Consider the following 20,592-nt stretch of genomic DNA (forward strand, 5'->3'; position numbering starts at 1 on the left):
CACTTAAATACGTCAACTTCAACATTCAATCTCAGCCGTTGATTTTGTACACGTCACACCGTCGATTTAGCTGACCGACAGACCGACTCTTAAAGTATATTCACCCCTTTTAACCATGATTACTTATAACGCAACTATAGTTATTATAATTATTCTTTTTATTTTTAATTACTACGTATTTTTGTGGCTAATAACCGACATAAAAAATAAAATAAAAAATCTCTATATATAGAGCTCCATTACACTTAGATTTAATTTATTAGAAAATCTTTGGTTTAATTTTTCTGCAGAAGCGAATCAATCTCTTCAGGTATTTTCTCTCTCCTAAATTTTTGGTTTCTTTTGATTTTTGCTTTGTTTATTTATAATCCATAATTTCTGGGTTGATTTTTTCTTGTTTTCTGGAATTGAATTTTCTTTACAAATTTGATTTTTGGAATTATGATCATGATCATGTTTTGATGTGTATTTTCGGATTGATCTGGAGTTGTTTTTCGTTTGTTTGATTGATCTTGTGTAATTTTAGTATGATATTTTGATCGTTGATTATGATTTTAATTGATCCAAAATTTGTGAATTGTTTCAAGAAAGTTGTTAGGTTTTGATCGCTGATTACAAATTAAATCATGTTAATAATATAATTCGTATGGGATTGTTCTACTGATTGTTTTTTGGTATGTTTGTTTGATTGCGCTTATTTGGGTATGTTAGGGTTTTCTTTAACAAATTTAATTGGTAATTGATCGCTGATTTTGATAATTTAATTGCTGATTATGGTTTTGCTTATGTTTTAAGAACTGAAATTGATGATCAAGTTGCTGTTAATATGAGATTGATGATTTAAAGATGATCACAAGAGATTGTTTAAATTGCCTTCGAATTTGATACTTGATTGTATCGATTGAATTAGATACCATATATTTGCATGATTAGTTGTATACGGAGCATTTCTTTTTACTGATTGTTGTATATTGGGATTGATTGCAGTTTACGCGCTCACAAAACAAACCCTCTTAGGACCGTTTTCGAGTTTTCGACAATCAAGGTACATGGTTGATCTAGACATTCAGATCCCCGCAGCTCTTGACCCGTTTGCAGACGCCGAGTCGGAAGCTCCTGGAGCGAAGGAGTATGTGCACATTCGAATTCAGCAAAGGAATGGAAAGAAAAGCTTGACGACTGTTCAAGGGCTGAAGAAGGATTTCAGCTACGAAAAGATCCTCAAGGACCTCAAGAAGGAATTTTGCTGTAATGGGAATGTTGTGCAGGATAAGGAGCTAGGAAAGGTTATCCAATTGCAAGGTGATCAGCGTAAGAAGGTCGCCAATTTCCTCGTTCAGGCTGGCCTTGTTAAGAAGGATCGGATCAAGATTCATGGTTTTTAAGCCTTGAATTCTATTCAACTGATGAACTATTAGTTCGATTTCTGTTTTCGGAGTTTTTATTGCTTTTGATGTTTGTGGTTTGAACTTGATTTCCTTGAGTTTGTTCTAGTTTAATGCATCCATGGATGATAGTAGTGTGGAATGTAAAACAGCTTTCGAAGTTGGCACTGATAAATAAAATTGGATGTTTTGTTGGTTTAAAACTGCGTGTTCTTTATCTGTTCTTTGAATCCTTGTTTCTTATTTCGTATAATTTACTCTCTATCGGGAAGTAATGGTCATTACATATCCTAATTAATTAGGATGTACTCGATTGATTCAGACTCGTCGCTTTTACTCAACCAGAAATAGCAATTTAATCCCCTTTTCACAAAGACTAATAATATTTGTGTCATATTTATACAATGGGACTGATTTTCTTGGAGTCGGCTAAAACCGAGTTTTCTAAAGTAAGAAGAGTGGATTTCTTCGCTGATATGTATACATGAGCATCAATGGACTCTGTGAGACAAACCTCGCTCTCCTTTTAAAACTCTTCTAAAGCTAACTGAGCAAGGACGGTAAGTTGATGCATCAGCTTGACCCACTGTCATAACAGAGGGTAGGACAGTAGGTTGAGCAAGCTTGACCTAATGGCCTGTTTCCTGTGAACTGTCACGACTTCACGAGTGTGTAACCAGAGGGGGCAGGAAGCCAGGAAGTGAGGCAAGCATAATGCGTAGCAACAGCAACGGCATTTTCACAACTGGATTTTATAAACTGTAACGAGTACAAAATACTGCTCCCGGCATCCATGCTTTCTTGTCCGGACAGCTAAAAAGTAAAAACCTAATAAAAGATGCTACTATTATTGGAGTGGCAACTGGACAATGAACTCTGGGTAAAAAAGGTTTCTTGAAAAGATAGCTTACAAATGGGTCCTCTGAGAGGCTATGTAGAAAACACATACGGAGTATATAACTCTCTTTAAGGTTGTTTTGTCGCCCAACAGCTAGAAAATTAACACAAATGAGAGCCATTAGTTTCTCCGAGCGCAATACAGAAATCTTCAAACATGTCCAAAAATCTTCCAACTCAAATTTAAAATAACATCACTCCCAAGTCCAAGGGATATTGTGTATGCACAAACTTTTTACAAAAAACTCAACCATGTTACAATGATGGGCCTCATCCGACTTGGTCATTTGATCTAGGGGAACCAGCCTGTCTTTCTAACCAACAGTGTCCCTCGAACATCACCTTGCAGTAGATAGGTGGAACGATCACACAGAATAAGAAGTATATCAAAAGAGTTTAGCAGCTGGATTCTGGGTACCACTTCTCATCATTGCAACAAACTCATCAAAGTTTATTCTTCCATCCTGCAAACAGAATTAACACAATGCATGATTAAAGGCATTTTATTGATTAGGAAATCCAGGTAACTCAAGGGATGGAGCAAATCTTACATTGTCAGTGTCGACTTCCGTCAATATATCTTTGATGCAGTTCTCATCAGCAATCCCATACTCCCTCATTGCTGCTTCTAGCTCATCTGTGGTGATGAACCTGAGACATTTGATCAAAATGACAAGTATAAGCAATTGAGATGATAAACAATCTTCACCAACAAAGTGAACAATTAAAATTACAGATTTTAAGGACCGGAACATATTCTTGTCTAATTTTAGACGGTGACTATTGGCTGGAAAATGATTCATCTAGGAGGTAAACACGCTGAGTATTTTTGTATACATGTGGAAGTTGATATGATAGCGCAAGTCTACATAATGTTCATGATCTTCACATCCAGAGGTATAAAACCCACGAAGTACTTTGTTAAAAAGGAGCCACTCACCCACTATTATCTTTGTCAAAAAACTGGAATGCTTTGTAAAGTTGGTCATCTCTCTCAAGCCTATACCGATGCATTGTGGCTGTGATAAACTCGATGTAATCAATTGATCCACTTCCATCTTGATCAGCCTAAAAAGAAAAAATGGAAGTCAGCCAGAGAAGAAGTGCATGCGGCATGCCATAGTAAAGTCTCATTGTTTCTCATATTAAATATAATTCATGTCTTACAGCTTCCATGAGTGCCTTCACTTCAGTTTCAGTAAGCTTTGATCCAAGACGGGCCAATCCCTCTTTCAATTCTTCGTAGGTGATTGTCCCACTTCCATCAGTGTCCATGTTTGCAAACATCTGTTTCAGCCCTTGGATTTCTTCTGCAGGAAGATTCTCAGCGATGACCTATGCCCAACAAACCAATACATTTATATCCTTTGAAATTATTTCTGACATTCATACAGCACATATGATGTTCCAAGTTTAGACACCTTATTGTGTCAGAAGAAAGGAAAAACAAAAATAGAGAAGAGGTTTACAAACCTTCAGTGCTAGTTGCTTGAGCTTGTTCATGACTCTAAATTGCTTCATCCTGGAGAGAACAGCACTATCAATAGGCTTGTCTGAGGCCTCACCATCCTTGAGCCATGGATGATCTGCATTGTTGACATGAAACTTTGAGTTTCAGGACATAGATGCAAATCAAATAATACCACAGTTAACAAAGGCACAGCAGTCCATAGATGATCAAAATTCAAAAAAGAACTTTGGGAAGACATCAAAATTCAAGGGATGCTTGCCACCTCTAGAAATACATCAATGGATGCCCACCCAACAGCTGGAGATTTTATGGGGGCAAGCACATGAAATTTTTCCCTAACGCTGCCCTAAGCAATTCCTACTTGCTACTTCACTTCGATGTTCCTTTCCCCACTAATATTAATACCAATTCAAAGATTTCTGAGCCCCATCAATACAAAGGAAGATTTGGATTTTAGTATCAGGTTGTGCGAAATTGGAAAAATATTGCACAGAAGATAGAACCCAATTTACTCATCAGCAAAGTTTGTTGTAAACAACAGAGCATTAATCATTACATATTTAAAGCAACTGTAAGCCAATATTGCATACCAAGAACTTGAGCAGCAGTGATTCGTTTTTTGGGATCTGATGTCAACATCTTCTTTACTAGGTCCTTGGCGCCATTAGAGATTGTTGGCCATGGCTTACATTCAAAATCAATATGTCCTTGCAGGATAGCATCAAATATCCCTTTTTCTGTTTCTATATCACAAAATTATGATCAAGTAATTAACAAAGGCATCAATGATACAATATTTGTAATAAACTAAAAATACAGGAAAGAAATTTTACCAGCCCAAAAGGGTGGAACACCACTGAGTAAAATGTACAACATAACTCCAGCACTCCAAATGTCAATCTCCTTGCCATACCTACGACGCAATACCTCAGGAGCAACGTAGTAAGCACTACCTACTATATCTCGATAGACTTTACCTGAGAGGAGAAATATAAAAAAAGGGATTTACAGCTCTGAGTAAAACAATCAGATCAAGTTTCACATCCCCAACAGTCAACAGTAAAGGATGTATGGGCAATCTTACATTACAATGCAATCAAGATCAGCCTCCTAAGTACATTGAATATGGGCAATCCCTAATCAACAAATTGTTAAGACAACCCCCACATCTCTAATCAACAAATAAAAAAGTCAACCCCACATCTCTAATCAACAAGTTCCTAAACAAGATCATAACAAGTATCATAGAAATTCACTACAACAATCCACCATCAATTCACAGGTCAATGGATCCGCGAAACAGGACAGATTAACAATTCTGTTGTCCTGCAACAACCTAGCACAAAACCATGATCTATATGCTCAGATTAAAACCATCCAATCACTATTTCCCAAACCAAAACAATCAAGAAAACAAGCAAAATTAAGCAGATAAACAGCTGACAAACTCTTAAATCAGTATACCTTCTTCAATAAACACAGAAAGCCCAAAATCAGTAGCTTTCAAAGCAGCATTTTCATCCTTACTAGAAAGCAAGAAATTCTCAGGCTTCAAATCTCTATGCATCACACCCATAAAATGACAAACATGAACAACATTAACAATCTGCCTCAAAATAGTAGCAGCAGCTTTCTCACTGTAATGCCCTTTAGCAATGATCCTGTCAAACAACTCTCCACCAGCACACAATTCCATGACAAGATTAACAGATGTCTTATCCTCATAAGCTCCCTTAAATTCAACAATATTAGGTTGACCACTCAAATGTTGCATGATCTGAATCTCTCTTTTCATATCCTCTTTATCAGCTCTTGTCACAAGTTTTTTCTTTGAGATTGACTTACAAGCTAATTGTTGACCTGTTTGTTTATCAACACAAAGATAGGTTACACCAAATTGACCTCTACCCAATTCTTTCCCCATTGTATAGTGCATCTTCACATCTTCAAAGGGTTTTCCAACAATTGTATTTGAATCAGTTCTTGCAGCTGATTTAGCAGGGCTTGGGACTCGAACAGGCGGTTGCGCAACCGGTCTCTCCGGTGGCGGCTGCTGAGGATACTGCTGATTTTGCCCAGCTGATGATGTTTTTGATTGATTTTGCTCATTTACTCCTCTACTATACCCATTTTGCTCTTGTTTTGGATCTTTGTTTTTGCTTGCACAAATACCCATTTCTTAAAATCCCCTTCAATCTTGCAATAAAAGTAAAAAATTAAAAAAAATCAGAAGATTTGGATCAAATTTCAGCACTGAATTCAACTATCTGGGAAAAATGAACAATACCCAGAACCCCAATTGGTGATTTGAACAGGGTTTATTATGAAATTCAGCACTAAATTCAGCAATTAGGGTGGAAATGAACAATACCCAGATTGTGATTTGAACAGGGTTTTAAGAATTTCAACTCTAAATTACGAAAAAGTGTTTGTGTTTTTTTTTTTATTTTATTTTATTTTAATTTTTTAATTAAGGAATAATAGATCAAGGGTTATTGTGTTAATAGAAATACACTGAAGAAAAAGGTGGAGAGATGATTGAAGGAGAAATAGTCAGCTGAATCATGTGTTGAAATAATGGAGAGTTGAAAGTTTCAAGCAAGTTAAAAGGCCTGTCAAAATGGTAGATGAGGAGAGGGAAAAGGGAAGGAAGAAAGTACCTGCTGCTGTATCTGTAATCTGTATGAAAATGGCAAAAATTCGGGCCGGCAAAAATCGGGCTAATTGTATAACAGTAATTGATTTGATTTTATAAAACTTCGGATTTTTGGCGTATAATTATAGGAAAATTTGTTTTTAATAATCTCAACTTTGACCGGCTTGTTGTTAAATATTCCTCTTTTGATTATTATCAAATAGTCCCACCTTTAGACGACATTCTCTTCTACTGGTCCCTTGTGATCGGTAACTTATACGTTGATTTTTTTTTTATTTACTAAATGACATGTGTCACTACACGAGTGGATACAAAAAATATAAAAATAATAAAAAATAAAAAAAAAAATATTCAAGGCCACAACACTTCACCTCCTTGTTCGCCACCTCCCTCCTCACGCACAACCACAACAACCACCGCACTTTCTGAGTAGCAACCCACAAAACTTCACCTTCCCACCACTCTCCCCCTCACAGCTCGTACTCCCTCAACATCAACAGCGCAAAAGCGGATAGCAGCAACCCAACCACCCCAATCACAATCGCAACCACCGTCGCGCCACCCATGCAACTCTTACGCACATCAATGCCAACCCAAATTCGATCACCCAACAAATTGTGATTATTGAAGCATCGCAACCCCAATGTTCGCTCCACCGTCGCACCATCAAATTCGCTCATACTTCCTGGATTAACAAGAGCAGACGGTTTTCGTTGGGTGAGGGTGGGGAAGGGGTTCCCGTAGTGGGAGGTAGGGAGGGAGGTTTTCGGAGGGTGGAGGGCGTGGGGAGGGGATGGATGGCGGAGGGTTTGGGATAGGGACTTGTTAAACATCGCCCGCGTTTTTCTACATAAAGCCCACATTTTTTAAAATTTTTGACATTATTGCCCTTGTTTTAATTTTTACCGAAAATAAAAATTTTCACTCACCAAAAATGTGGAGCAGGACTGGATCGCCGAGTGAAACCGAAGAGCCCTCAACGTCGGCTAGATGCACCGGAGAGACGCCGTTGACGCCGGAAAAGGAGGTACGAAGCCATCTAAAACCACGAATTGGCGGCTGGCGTCCTGCCGGGACGCCGTGAACGTAGTGGTGGCGCCTAGCCAGGACGCCGCCACCGTGGCGATGGCGCCTGGCCAGGACGCCGCCACCGTGGCATTGGCGTCTGGCCAAGACGCCGCCACCATGAAAGCGGCGTCCTGGCCAGGCGCCATCGCCACGGTGGCGGCGTCCTGGCTAGACGCCATCGCCACGGTGGCGGCGTCCTGGCTAGGCGCCACTGCATTTATTTATTTATTTATTTTTTTAATTTAATTTAAAATTTGTTTTTTTTTTTTTTTTTTTTTGTGTTAAAATTTTTTTTCGTTTTTTTTTTTGTTTTATTTTGTTTTGTTTTTAATTGTTTTAAAATGTAATGTAAAATTTTGTGTTTGATTTTTGTGTTTTTGATCGCTATGTTTTTTATGTGTATGTTTTTTTTTTGTTTTTATTTTTTATTTAATCTAAAGTTTTGTTTATGTTTTTTATTTTTAAAATTTGTTTTTTTTTTTTTGAATACTTTTTGTTTATGTTTTTTATATATTTGTTTGTTGTTTATATTTTATTATTGTTTTTGCTTTTGTGCTAATGTTGTGTCAAATGTATTAATTTAATCTAATCTTATGTGATTATATTTATATGTTATTGTTGCAGGATTATGGTGGAGACGGAAATGATTATAGTGGGATTTTTGTACACGATGGTCTGTTCGAAGATGCTCAACAAGCGGTTGATTGGGCGAAACATGTTGCAATTAGATCAGGTTTTTGTTTAGTAGTAGCAACTCATAAATCTCAACGGGATGGTAGAATGGATCGCATTTTGAGATGCGACCGTTATCGCAAAAGGGAGGAACGAGATTTCAGTCAAGCGATTCGGTTTGATACAAAGCGGAAAGGTTGTGGGTGTCAGTTCAGAGTAAAGGTTCGACAACAGCAAAGGGGTGACGGTTGGGAAGTGAAGAGTTACGGTAAATGGGGGTATCACAACCATGAGATGATCGCATATGAAGTGGGTCATCGACAGTTAAGTGGCCTAAGTCCTGGTGCGAAACTAATTGTAAAAGAAATGAGTGATGCTCAAGTGAAGCCTGCTAAAATATTAGCATCTGTGTTGGAGAAATTTCCTGAAGACCAGCCAAACCGAAGACACATCTACAACGTCAGACATAAATTGAGGTTTGAACGGTCAGAGGGAAGGAACCCTATCCAGCAGCTTCTACACCAGGCACAAGCACGTGGTTACCTGTACTGGTTTGAATCTGATGAAGACACATCGGAGGTGACTCATTTGTTCCTTGTGCATCCTGATTGTGCTGATATGATTTCGTCTTGGCCATCTGTGATTCTGATCGATTCAACGTACAAGACAAACAAGTATAAGTTTCCACTGGTTGAGATGGTTGGGATGACTCCAACGAACCAAAACTTTTTGATTGGTTATGCAGTTATGAAGGATGAGACGGTTGCGAGTTACCGTTGGGTGTTGGAGAAGTTGAGAAATTACATCGGCCCAAGTGTTCAGCCATCGGCCATCGTCAGCGATTGTGAGGGAGGTCTCTTTGCCCCTATAGCGGAGCTGTTTCCGGAGTCGAGCCATTTACTGTGCACATGGCACATCAACAACTGCGTGAAAGTCAAAGCCTACAACCTTTTCAACAAGAACTTAGATTCAGCAGAGAGATTGGTAAATGGTAAGTGGCGGAAGATCCTGCAAGCTACTACGGAGGCAGAGTACGACCGAGCCTTGGATAACTTCAAGGATGCTTACCAATGGTGCCCGGCAATCGTAGACTATGTGATGCAGCAGTGGGTGCCTCAGAGGGAAAAGTTTGTCAAATATTGGACAAACCAAGTTCTTCATTTTGGAAACACTACTACATGTAGAGTTGAGAGCGCTCATAGAGCTCTGAAGGACTGGATTGATTCTTCCACCTCTGCTTTGGATACACTGTTCGGGAGAATAAACAAGGCTATTGATACTCAGAGGAACGGCATCAAGAACTCTCTCGAGGACTCCAGACGGCGACATGGCACGATGTATAGCCATTTCATATTTAAGATTCTCCATGGTCGTGTGTCACACTACTGCTTGGGGTTGATTCTGAGCGAGCACACCAGGATGAGGGAGTTGGGTGATGAAGTGGCTATTCGGTGCGGATGTGCTTTATCGGTGACTCATGGACTACCTTCTGCATGCACCATTCACCGCGTAATTACGCAAGATAGGGCGTCGTTACATGTTGATCAGGTTCATCCATTCTGGCGGACGCTCGTTATCGGAGAGCATGCTGTTCCACAGACAGTCAACCGTGAACAGGAGGAGTTGGAGCAGTTTCGTTCGATGTTTGACCAAGTGTCCTCCAGCCACCCTTCAATCATTCGTAGTGCTACCCACGTACTTCATGACATGTTCAACTCGTCGTGCTTGGATCATGAGGAACCTGAGGGGGTCGAGCGACCACGAGGCCGACAACCACGGCGGGAAAGGAGTGCGTTTGAGTATATTCGTGGTCGTGGTCGTGGTCGTGGCCGTGGTCGTACATCGTCATCAAGTTGTAGTCAAACTTCTTCGTCGGTGAATATGCCCGGCACCGGTACGGTACTTTAGTTTAATTTACTTTTTAGAGTGTTTGTTTAGTTTTCTGCTGACTTGTTAATTGTGTTTTTTGATGTGTGCAACAGGTAGAATGGACATTGAACATTTTCCATATAAAGACAGGATCCCTAACATCATGATGCCGTTCCTGGACGGGTGGAATGATGTGGTTGCAGATGGTAACTGCGGATTTCGGGTTGTGGCTGATGTGTTTCAGATGGGTGAAGACAACTACGGTTTAGTGCGTCAGTTGATGTACAGTGAAATCGCCTCAAACCGAGTTGTTTATCGCCACGTGTACGGACAGGACTTGGATAGGTCTCTGCAATAACCGTATCGATCGCAGGCGGTCAATGGACTTCTTCTCGACACGCGGACTCCACGCACAGGCACGTGGCTGGCCATCCCCAATAGGAACCGGGTCGCGGTGTGGTCGAAACGCCGGGAAATACTCGTATATCCACGTCTGTAACAACGTCATACATCCAGTGATACCTGCCGCATCAGCCCGGCTCGAGAATCCTAACTGGCGATACATGTACGCTAATGTAGCCGACCCCCAAGAAAACTGGCCTACTCTGTCGGGCTCACACGCGTCAACTATGTCGCGTGGCCTGAGCTTGTTTCCGCTCTTATCCGGAAACAAGGTACACCCGAGAAGAAGAAAAACATATGCAGCCAGCTGTGTGTCGTGCGTCCTACGTGAAGTGGGGTGCAAACATCGCTGCAAAACTGCTGCGATCTTAACACCGCCGTGATCCCACACACCAAGTGCCGCTGTGTACAGCGCAGCCCTATCCACCGCCAACAGCTCCGCCAATAAATCTGCCTGATCCGCATCTGTGACAAGAGATGATCGGTTTCCCTCTACGGGAATCCCAAGGATGGCCTCGACGTCATGCAACATGATCGTCATCTCACCGAACGGAAGGTGGAAAGAGTTCGTGTCCGGCTGCCATCGCTCAACGAAAGCCGTGATCAGCGTCGAGTCAATCCTCTCATGCATGGTGGCAGGAAGGTGGCTCACTCTAGTGCCCCTCAATCGGCCGACCATCTCGCTCTCCTCCGGCCAAGCCTCAGCCCAACTACACAAGAAGTTACAAGTCCTCTCCCGGGTTTGGCATTTCAAAATGCCGCTATCCAAAGCCCGCTCTTGGTCCTCCCAAATACGGGTAGCGATGTGTCCTAGAAAGCTAGGAATCACACTCCCGTCTATAGGTCCCCCAGCCACCTCGCCCCTCACCACCCAAGAATCATTAACGGCCCTCGACCGTTTTCTGCTAACCGCAGACACAGTGGACGCAGATGATGTGCCAGATCTACTAACAAATCTACCATCTCTACCCTTACGCACGTCTACCCTACGCGTCTCATACACATCATCAAGCCTCTGACTGAATGGACCGTAATCATCATATGGTCCACTCTGATCGTCCACATCCTCATCTGCATCCTCCTCCTCCTCCTCCTCATCACCGTCATCATCTTCATCATCCTCAGAATAGTGCACCCGTTCTCTACGAGCCGAGGCCGAAATACCACGGGATCTAACGTGTCTGGGCCCCGAGCTCTCCATTGAGTTGATCGTACTTCTCATAATGTCCATACTCTTCCCAGCCCCAGAACGAAAATACGATGCCTAACACAAAATAACAAAACATGTAATATGCAATATAAACATGTAATATACACATAAAAAAAGTAATTAAAATAAATAAATAAATAAAACAATATACATATGATGGAAAATAAATTAAAAACATTACAAAATATTAACAACCTAAAAATAAAAAAATTAATAACCTAATAAATAAATAAATAAAAAATTGGAAAAAACAAAGCAAAAAAAAAAATTACCCAAAAAAAACAAATTGGAAAAAACAAAGTAAAAAAAAAAATTTAAAAATAAAACGGAAAAACAAAAACAAAAAAAAAGCAAAAAAAAAATTTGAAAAAATAATTCAAAAAAAAAATAAAAGAAAATGAAAAAAAAAAAAAAATTAGGGTTCCGGCGCCTGTCCCAGACGCCAGAGCCACAGTGGTACCGGCGCCCTGCCCAGGCGCCATCACCGTGGCAATGGCGTCTGGGACAGGCGCCGGAGCCGTGGTGTCGGCGTCTGGGCCAAACGCCGCCGCCCAAACACCGCCGTCCAGCCACCAGTCGCCGCCGGGCCACCACCTTTTCCGGTTTTTTTTTTTTTTTTTTTTAAATAAAAAAATTTACAAAAAAAAAAAACATACCTTTCCTCCTCCAAACCCCCTTGCTCCGGCCACCGGTGCCGCCACTTCCTTGCCTTGCCGCCTCGACATTTTGAAAAAATATTTTCGAGAGAGAAAGTGAGACTACAAAGTTAAGAGAAGATGAGAGTGTGTTTTTTACTAGAGTAGAGAAAATATAATTTTAGTTCGAGGGCAAAAGAGTCATTTCACTTTTAATTTGTGGGCTTTATGTGGAGATTTGCGGGCGATGTTTAGCAGTTCACTTGGGATAGGGTGGTGTGCTGGTTTGGGGTTCGCTGGTGGGTTACTTTTGTTATTTTTTTTTTATTCTTTAAACTTTAGTTTTTAAAAAAAAAAAAAAATTATTTTATAAATCTATCAACTAATGGTAAAGTAACACGTAGCATTTTAACCTGTTAAAACCGTTTACCAACAGGTAAGGGACCAATAAAAGAGAATGCACTATAAAGGTGGGATTATTAGATAATAATCAAAAGGTGGGATTATTAACAACGAACCGATCAAAGATGAGATTATTAAAAGCAATTTTTCCATAATTATATAAAGAGTTATATTTTCGATTTTGTCTGCGAAATTATACTCGTTGTCTCATTTATTTACCTTGACACCTTTGTTCACCCCTTTCGGCAACCTAAATTTATTATCACCAATTAGACAAGTCGAAAGATAAGAGTTATGTCTAAATAGAGTCAAAAAACCAATAAATTATTAAATTGGTAGGGTTGTGATCGGTTGGTCTCGTTATTGTTTGAGGCGGTTATACTGGTAATTCTTTTGACACTTGTGTTTATTAGCAAGACTAAATCATGTAATTTGGTGTGAATGTGTGATGTATGTCTACTAGATTAGGTACTCCCCCGTCTTATATTATAATTCTTGCTTTTTTATTTTGGAGACCTAAATAGTTCATATTTTTATTTTTGGATAGTATGTAAAGACCATTATACCCTCATTTTTTTAACTTTATTCATTGAAATTCCTAATTTACCCTTAAATTATCCACTTGGTTTGTACTTTTTTCCACTTTTTCTCTCTAACTTTTTGTCTATGATTGTACTTTTCACTTTTTTCCGCCTTAAATTATCCACTTGCCTTGTACTTTTGTTTAACTTTTTTCTACATTTAATGTACTTCATCCACTTTCTCCTCCCATTTCTTAAATACCATAAAAAAACACAAACAAAAACTATATATTGAGACGGGGGGAGTAATATTTTAATACGTATTGTTAAATCGGACTTACTTTAATAGGTCAACATATTGAAGAGCAAGTCTTTATCAAACACTTGTTAGACATCAGTCATTTTGCTTGTCATTCTATTGATGAGGTTCACATAGGGTGGTAAGACTGATAACCTAACAATTCAAAAATGTTACTCGTAATACAAAGTATGTTCACAATTTGCACATTGTCAATTGTTAGAGTAGTCCATAATAGTTTGGGCGCAAAATGCCTTTTAAGCTTTGAGTATTCCATGAGAGTCTAGATGCAATTGATAGTGATTTTACTAAGTTTTGCCAATAAAACTTTCACCCTTAACAAAATAATATTCCCTTTGTTTGTAATTGGTAGTTTTAATACTTCAAAAAAATGAAATATAATGCTCTATTGAAAAATCAATAAGAATAAACATACTCATGTAAGATTTTTTAGGATTTCTCTTGATATGTAGATATTTTACATTATTTACTTTTCAGGATTTATTAAAAGGCTAATTACTTAGTCCGTTAAACAGTTTTTTTTTTTTTTTTTTTTTTTTTCCAAAAAAAACATGAATAGCTTTGTCCATGTAGTTAAGGAGGGTTAGCTAGTAGGTCAAAATCGTCATCAAAATCATAGGGAGCGATATTTTTAAACAATGAAATAGGGAGTGATCAAGTTATTGAAATGCACAAGTAAATCATTGTATTGGTTTTCATGAAACAAATAATGCAATTTTTTTATATTGTTAGGTGGAAAACTAAAACTTCAAATAAATGTTTTTTTTTTCTCTCTTACTACTACTTTTTACCTTCTATGGAAAAGAAAATTATCTTATACAAGTATATGGAATAAAATGTTTTCCTTGAGAGAATTATTCATCATTGAAAAAACTATTTACTACTCCATCACAAACTTAAAAATATATATACATATAAAAAGGGCGAAAATCGATTTCGTGTAAAATGTTTTCCTCCCAATCAAAGTATCAAACAGTCTCTTAAAAACAATTGAAGTGATGTCAAAACAATTGGAGAAGTAAAGTAGAGAAACAAACTTTATAAGCAACATTATAATTTAAATATATCTTCTACATCTAATCATCATGTTTTTTCATGTCCATTACACAAACAATAACTAGTTCTCGTACTGTTTATCAACCACTGTCCAAATCGTCACCAAATTGCATGATACAAATTTACAATGGCTTAATTATGTCCCTTCTATATGTTTTCCTTTAATTAATGCCCGTTATTATTATTCTTTCATATAAGAGTATGCAATTATTTATTAGATAAGATTGTTTAGTCGTTTTGTCATTGGACTTTTATTTTTGCAAGATACCAATTCCACGACATTTTGTTGTGGTACTGACACTATATAATCTTTGGTATCCATTTGCCCTATTCTATATACAAAATAGACAGAATTCAATCTCAAGTCACAAATTATGAATAGTGTATATATATATAGACAAATATTTTTAAGACAGATCGAGGTTTTTGGAATACCACTTTCAAGACACTAATCAACTACGAGCAGTTATGTTCGTGTCGCAGCAAACATCCAGCAAAAGAGACAAATGTACGCGTAGCCACGTGGGACGTGAGTAGAAGTTCCGGCTGAAAACGTGAGAAATGGATTATTTTATTGACTTCTCAGTTATCAGCTCAGTCATGGACTTATGGTCGTGTTTATACGCGGTTATCTTATCACAATCATTGCTTTATTTGCATTATTTTGCATTATTTCTCCAATATTATTTGACTTTATTAATGCAACAGATTAGGAGCACTAACGGTATTGAATATATTTATATGGCTTTGGTAAATAATGCATGTCGATTGTAAATTGTGAGGTTTAGTGACTTAAGTCACTGGTCATTAGTCAATAAGTCATTGTCAAAGAAATTTACAAACATAGTTTTGTTTGAAATTTTTCATTCAAAAACCTAGCATGATTTGAAAGATAGCTAAGTACGTAGGTAATCACCTAATATAACACGTAATTGGTAAAATGGCAGGTAATCACTGCATTTAATAGGTAATCAATAATTTACACGATTTGAATAGAACCAAGTGAACCATCCACTAACAAAAATCTCGATTGGTTACTTGTATTGCATCCGGTTGGCTTCCTCTCTCCTTATATCCAGCGATGGTTCGTAATCTTATATGTTGATGATGGGTTTAAAATAATTTTACCATCTTAAATAATAGATGTGAAGGAATAATATACATACGTTTGTATGTCAAGATCAAGACGTTACTCTCATAATGTGAGGTAGATTGAACAAAATTTATCAGTGTTCTTTCAATTGTAATTTGATTTTGAAAAGCCCTAATTTTTATCCTAACTTAAATTATTTGAACTTACTTTCCTGAGTACTTTTATCTAACTTGCACTTATTTAAATTATATATTTTTTTAAATCAAATTTATCTATTTATGTTTAAAATAAGTAAAATTAAGGTGAACAAACCGTACTTGAGAATTTAACAATTTACCCGCCACAAAACAAATTGCAATTTAGATGCAACTCTATATGCAACTTTGTATACCAACTAATTTAAGATCATAAAATGATCTCATGGCTTTATACGTACGTATACTTATGAGTTATGACCCCTGCCATTCAGCAAACTTTGATAAATGACTGCATTGAAAATTAGAGTTTAATTAGTTGATTAATGCCCAACTTATTTATAATTTCGATTTCAATTAAAATAACCGAACATGATTTGCTAAGCAAATGTCTTAATGAAATACTCAGCCAAAACAAAAGAAAAAAGAAAAAGAGCAACTAAGAACTCCTCTCACTGTTTATTGCGGGTAAGGCACAAATAAACCCTTGAGCGATTTTTGCGGGAAATCAAATTGTCAAGCAAGAAAAAATAGAGATGGAATCAGCTGAGGATGGGAGTCGAGGTGACTTGACGATATTCTGCAATTCTTCATTTGTAACGAAAGTTTCTGGGCTGAAGAAATAATGGTGAAGACGAAGTAGCAGCAACGAATTGATATACTTGGAGTGTTGTTCGTGGCTTTCTTCCAATCTTCATTTTAGTATTGGTAAACTGAATTCAATGTTTAACTTAAAGTTCTTTGCACGTAGAATTTCAATTAATGGCATTTTGGTTCAATAAGGTTATAGAATTTATTACTTATTTTTGTTTTCATTATTTCATTCTTTTACTAGATTAGGTGGTTTAGACTTTAGAGTAATTTTATTTAGATTTAGTTGAATAATTTTACCGGTGGTTTCAGTTTAATTGTTTATCTTAGAACTATGATTTATATTATTGTCATTGTTAGTATTTCAGTTCTTGATATGTCAAGCTAGATTATTAGTGGGTACGGAGATATATTATACCAAGTACATTGGATTATTGCGTTGTGAGAATAAGAATGTAGTAATTTGACAGTAATATGTTTATTTCTTGATTGGATTGGTATTCTGTTTTATTGGTATGAACTGCCAGATTATATTACAGACCGGCCAACTTTAGTATAATTTGTTAGTTTAATTGCTAGAGTATTACCGTGTGATACGTAATTGTCCAGGTTAGTACTTCTTAGTAGCACTTAGGTGTTTGATAGGTGACTAAAACTTGTCTGATGCCTATGATTATCAACCCTTTAAGTTACACGAATCCGACCTTGTGAGATTTGTGGCTTAAGTTAGTACTTCCTAATTATTAATGCTGCTAATTAATCGAGTCTTGAGAGCTTGTTCTAGATTGTTAGTTAGTTAACAATATTCCAAGAGCTTGTTTGGTTTATTTGCAATTAAGGGAAGTTTTGAATACTAGTTGATGTTCATTAGTTAACATCAAGATATATGCATGATTTATGTAATTCGATGAACAATTGATATTCCAATGCTATAATATATCTTCCGATCCCTATTTTGTCATTCTTGATCTTTAATATTTATTCTTACTGTTAGTTTTACATCTTCATACTTAGCTTATTTTCAAGTCCGTAGTTTTATATATTAGATCGTAATAGTCATTCTTCAAATCAGGGGTTTTTAACGTTCACAAGTAATAATTTGATAATCTAATTCTCTGTGCAGTGGGATCGATCCTAGCTTACCCTACTACATTTTATGAGGTTTTAGTTAGGTTTATTTTTGGTCGACACGCGACAATCTTATCAAGCCCGCTTATATATTTAAGACAACTTTGATTGTTGATCATTAACATAGTGCAAATAGATAGTGCATACAATCTTTTATGTACTATAGAAGTTATATATTGCAATCATAAGTGTCCTTATCTCCAACCTATAATTATTCTAATAATTAGCATTTTTTTTAACAAAATCAATCCATTAATAAAAGTCATCTGACATTTACAAATGAAATCTAAATTGACAAATACATAAAATAGAATCAATAAAGGTTTCCATATCAAATTTACGGTCGTTGAGAATATCTTGCACTGTGGTACATCTCTGGCATACATTGTTGAATATGTAGTCTTTTCGGAGAGACGGTTTGACGATTTGTTGTAGCCGTAAAGATGATTATTATCTGATTCGGTTGAACGTATTTGAGAATTCGATAACCGCCGCGATCCGTGAAAAACGGATCTGGATCCACGGATCTGGGTCGGATCCAGATCCACTGCTATCCCTAGGCGCGACCCAACATTATTGCAAAAAATATATACAAGTATTTTGATTTATATTATACTTTCAATGCAAAACTTGTATCATAAGATCTAATAAACATAATTGCAAAAAATATATACATGTATTTAAAAATAAAAATTACTGCAACACATAAACCGAAAATATGGTGAGAGTGAGGGATAGCTTAAGTGGTTAGAGCTTTCCTTCCGCTTCGAGAAAATCTTGGGATCGATTCTCAACTCCGCCCTTGTGACTCTCAAAACACCAAAAAAAAAAAATACCAAAAATATGGTGTATTTTACATTGTTACTACTCTCCAAACTTATTCTTGTTCAAGCTAATAAATGAATGAAATCAATTAAATTATAGTCACTGTCACAGTAGCTGGAAACATACTCGCTATAAAGTCAAAATAACAAAAATGTGGAAACCATTATTATTTGTACGTACGCCATAGATGAATGGTCCTTAGATATAGCATTATACCCCAGGCCCACGACCAACAAATAAAACGAATATGTGAAAGCGATTATATAAAAAGCAAAAGCAATGCTTTGATCTACTAAGTACTTATTATTTGAATGTTACGTCGGTTGCCCATTAAAACATCTACAATAAGTACGAAGTATTAATTTCATCATGTCAATTTTACTTTATTTGGATCCATTACTTGGCCGGTGAGCAACTATAGACTTGTACAATGTACTATCCATCTCTTTGTTTAGCCATTTTTAGTATCGTTTAAGGGTGTGTTGTATTTACCTGATTTTCATTTATTAAAACTTATTTTAGTTGTAATTTATATTTGGGTAACCCTTATCATCCAAAACTTAGTTTTCATGAACTAAACTTATCTGAACTTATTACACCTGAAATAAGTGAAAATAAGGTAAACAGAACGCGTTTCTTTCAATCGGTTTTTAATTTTATTAACTTACGTGACTCTATATTGTATTGTACTCCCTTTGTTCTTAATAATTTGTTTTTATTTTCTAGGAGTCAATGCTCATCAGATTTGACCATGAATTCTCATTAATATAACGACTATAATTTGACTACACAAGTAATAAATATGTGAATATATCCGTAGATCAAATGAATCAAGTAATCAACTACGAAGCACTATATAAACTATGGAGTACAAATTTACAACCAACATATAAATAACAAACGAGTCAATTTGGAATAAGAAGTTTACGAGCTAAACTTGTAGAAGACAAATGGAGTTGGGGTATGAGGAATAATGACATTAGTTTTCTTTAATGATTTGGAGAAGGTATATACGTAGTATAATTTATGTAATTTAATGAAAGAGAGCGTCACCTGAACAAATTCATTTCGAGTGATCACAAAATTAAAGTGATATTCTTCCCAATTGTCAATTGGGCATATTAAAGCCTTCCAATAATCTTGAAGAACATTTAGAAAAATGATAGATTACTCCTTGATATTCCCTTTTTAAGTTTAGGTGATCAGTATGCATCATATTTTGTAGTGGTAGATCATGACGAACAAAACAAAGTGGTGGCACTACCATAATTTTAAGAGTAACGAGGGAAAAGTAGTCAAAAAGTAGTGAATAAACTAGTGAAGGCTAGAGCTACAAGACTAACACCTAACACGTTGCAAAAACGAATTTTTAATTTGCGTACTCGTATAATTATATTTCGTAACAAACAAAATCATGCAGATAAACTTTTTTTAAGAGTAATAATTAAGGCTTGAGAAAGCTCCAATTACAATGAACTTCATTAATACTATGTCTTAAAGGAATTAACTAGAGATGATATGTGTTAGATTTTATGATTGATGTCCTTCAACTCGCGTATGTGGTTTGATAATTATTGTTAATTCCCGCTTGCTAATTTAAATGTGAAGAACTGCTTTTATTATCTTTTTATAACTTCTATATTCTTTCCTTAGGTAAATTACTTTGAAACTTTGAATGCAGTGAGCCAGTAATTATAAAATAACCTGGCCTCTTCTATCTACTCCAAATGCTTCACTCTATTGCCATTAATAACACCGATCTATTAATATAATTGTTTTTTTACAAAGCTACAAAAAAATTCATTTTCGAAACTGTCTTTATAATCGACACAAAGCTATAGGCAAAACGATAGAATTGAATAATATTGATTTTGATGTTGTGCATTGCCCCCTAGTCACTATACATATGCATATGCTTATTACGCCCATAATTAACCTTGGAAAAAGACAGACGTACCTCCCGGCGCTGCTTAATAAGGTTGGTGCCCTAGCTAACTACTTAAGACGGTCTAGCACTTTCGGTGCATGGCATATTATAAGCTAAGGTGTAGACTTTAACAATTACGTAACGAGTTTGTTTATAAATATTTAATGCATAATTATTGCCAAATTATGAGGAAATTTCACATGAATTGCTACGATGTGGACATGCTTAGGCCCTGTTCTATTTACCTTATTTCCACTTATTTCACGGTTAA

At 36.7% G+C, this 20,592-nt stretch overlaps 2 protein-coding genes across 2 annotated transcripts; one reads left to right on the forward strand and one right to left on the reverse strand.

Moving 5' to 3' along the window:
• The first annotated feature begins 987 nt into the window (after nucleotides 1-987).
• On the forward strand, nucleotides 988-1,588 carry LOC110720955 (protein translation factor SUI1 homolog 2-like). The gene has a single exon (XM_021900060.1). It carries the CDS (start codon nucleotides 1,050-1,052, stop codon nucleotides 1,383-1,385), a length of 336 nt encoding a protein of 111 aa, XP_021755752.1. The 5' UTR covers nucleotides 988-1,049; the 3' UTR covers nucleotides 1,386-1,588.
• A 667-nt stretch (nucleotides 1,589-2,255) lies between these two features.
• Nucleotides 2,256-6,720, reverse strand: LOC110720954 (calcium-dependent protein kinase 33-like). Its single transcript, XM_021900058.1, has 8 exons — nucleotides 5,218-6,720; nucleotides 4,587-4,730; nucleotides 4,344-4,496; nucleotides 3,756-3,868; nucleotides 3,450-3,617; nucleotides 3,223-3,350; nucleotides 2,834-2,933; nucleotides 2,256-2,746 (listed from the first exon to the last, which is right to left on the reverse strand). Exons 1-8 carry the CDS (start codon nucleotides 5,927-5,929, stop codon nucleotides 2,669-2,671), a joined length of 1,596 nt encoding a protein of 531 aa, XP_021755750.1. The 5' UTR covers nucleotides 5,930-6,720; the 3' UTR covers nucleotides 2,256-2,668.
• Nucleotides 6,721-20,592: the final 13,872 nt, after the last annotated feature.

This window comes from Chenopodium quinoa, unplaced genomic scaffold (assembly GCF_001683475.1).
Source record: "Chenopodium quinoa cultivar QQ74 unplaced genomic scaffold, ASM168347v1, whole genome shotgun sequence".
Taxonomy (NCBI): Eukaryota; Viridiplantae; Streptophyta; class Magnoliopsida; order Caryophyllales; family Amaranthaceae; genus Chenopodium; species Chenopodium quinoa.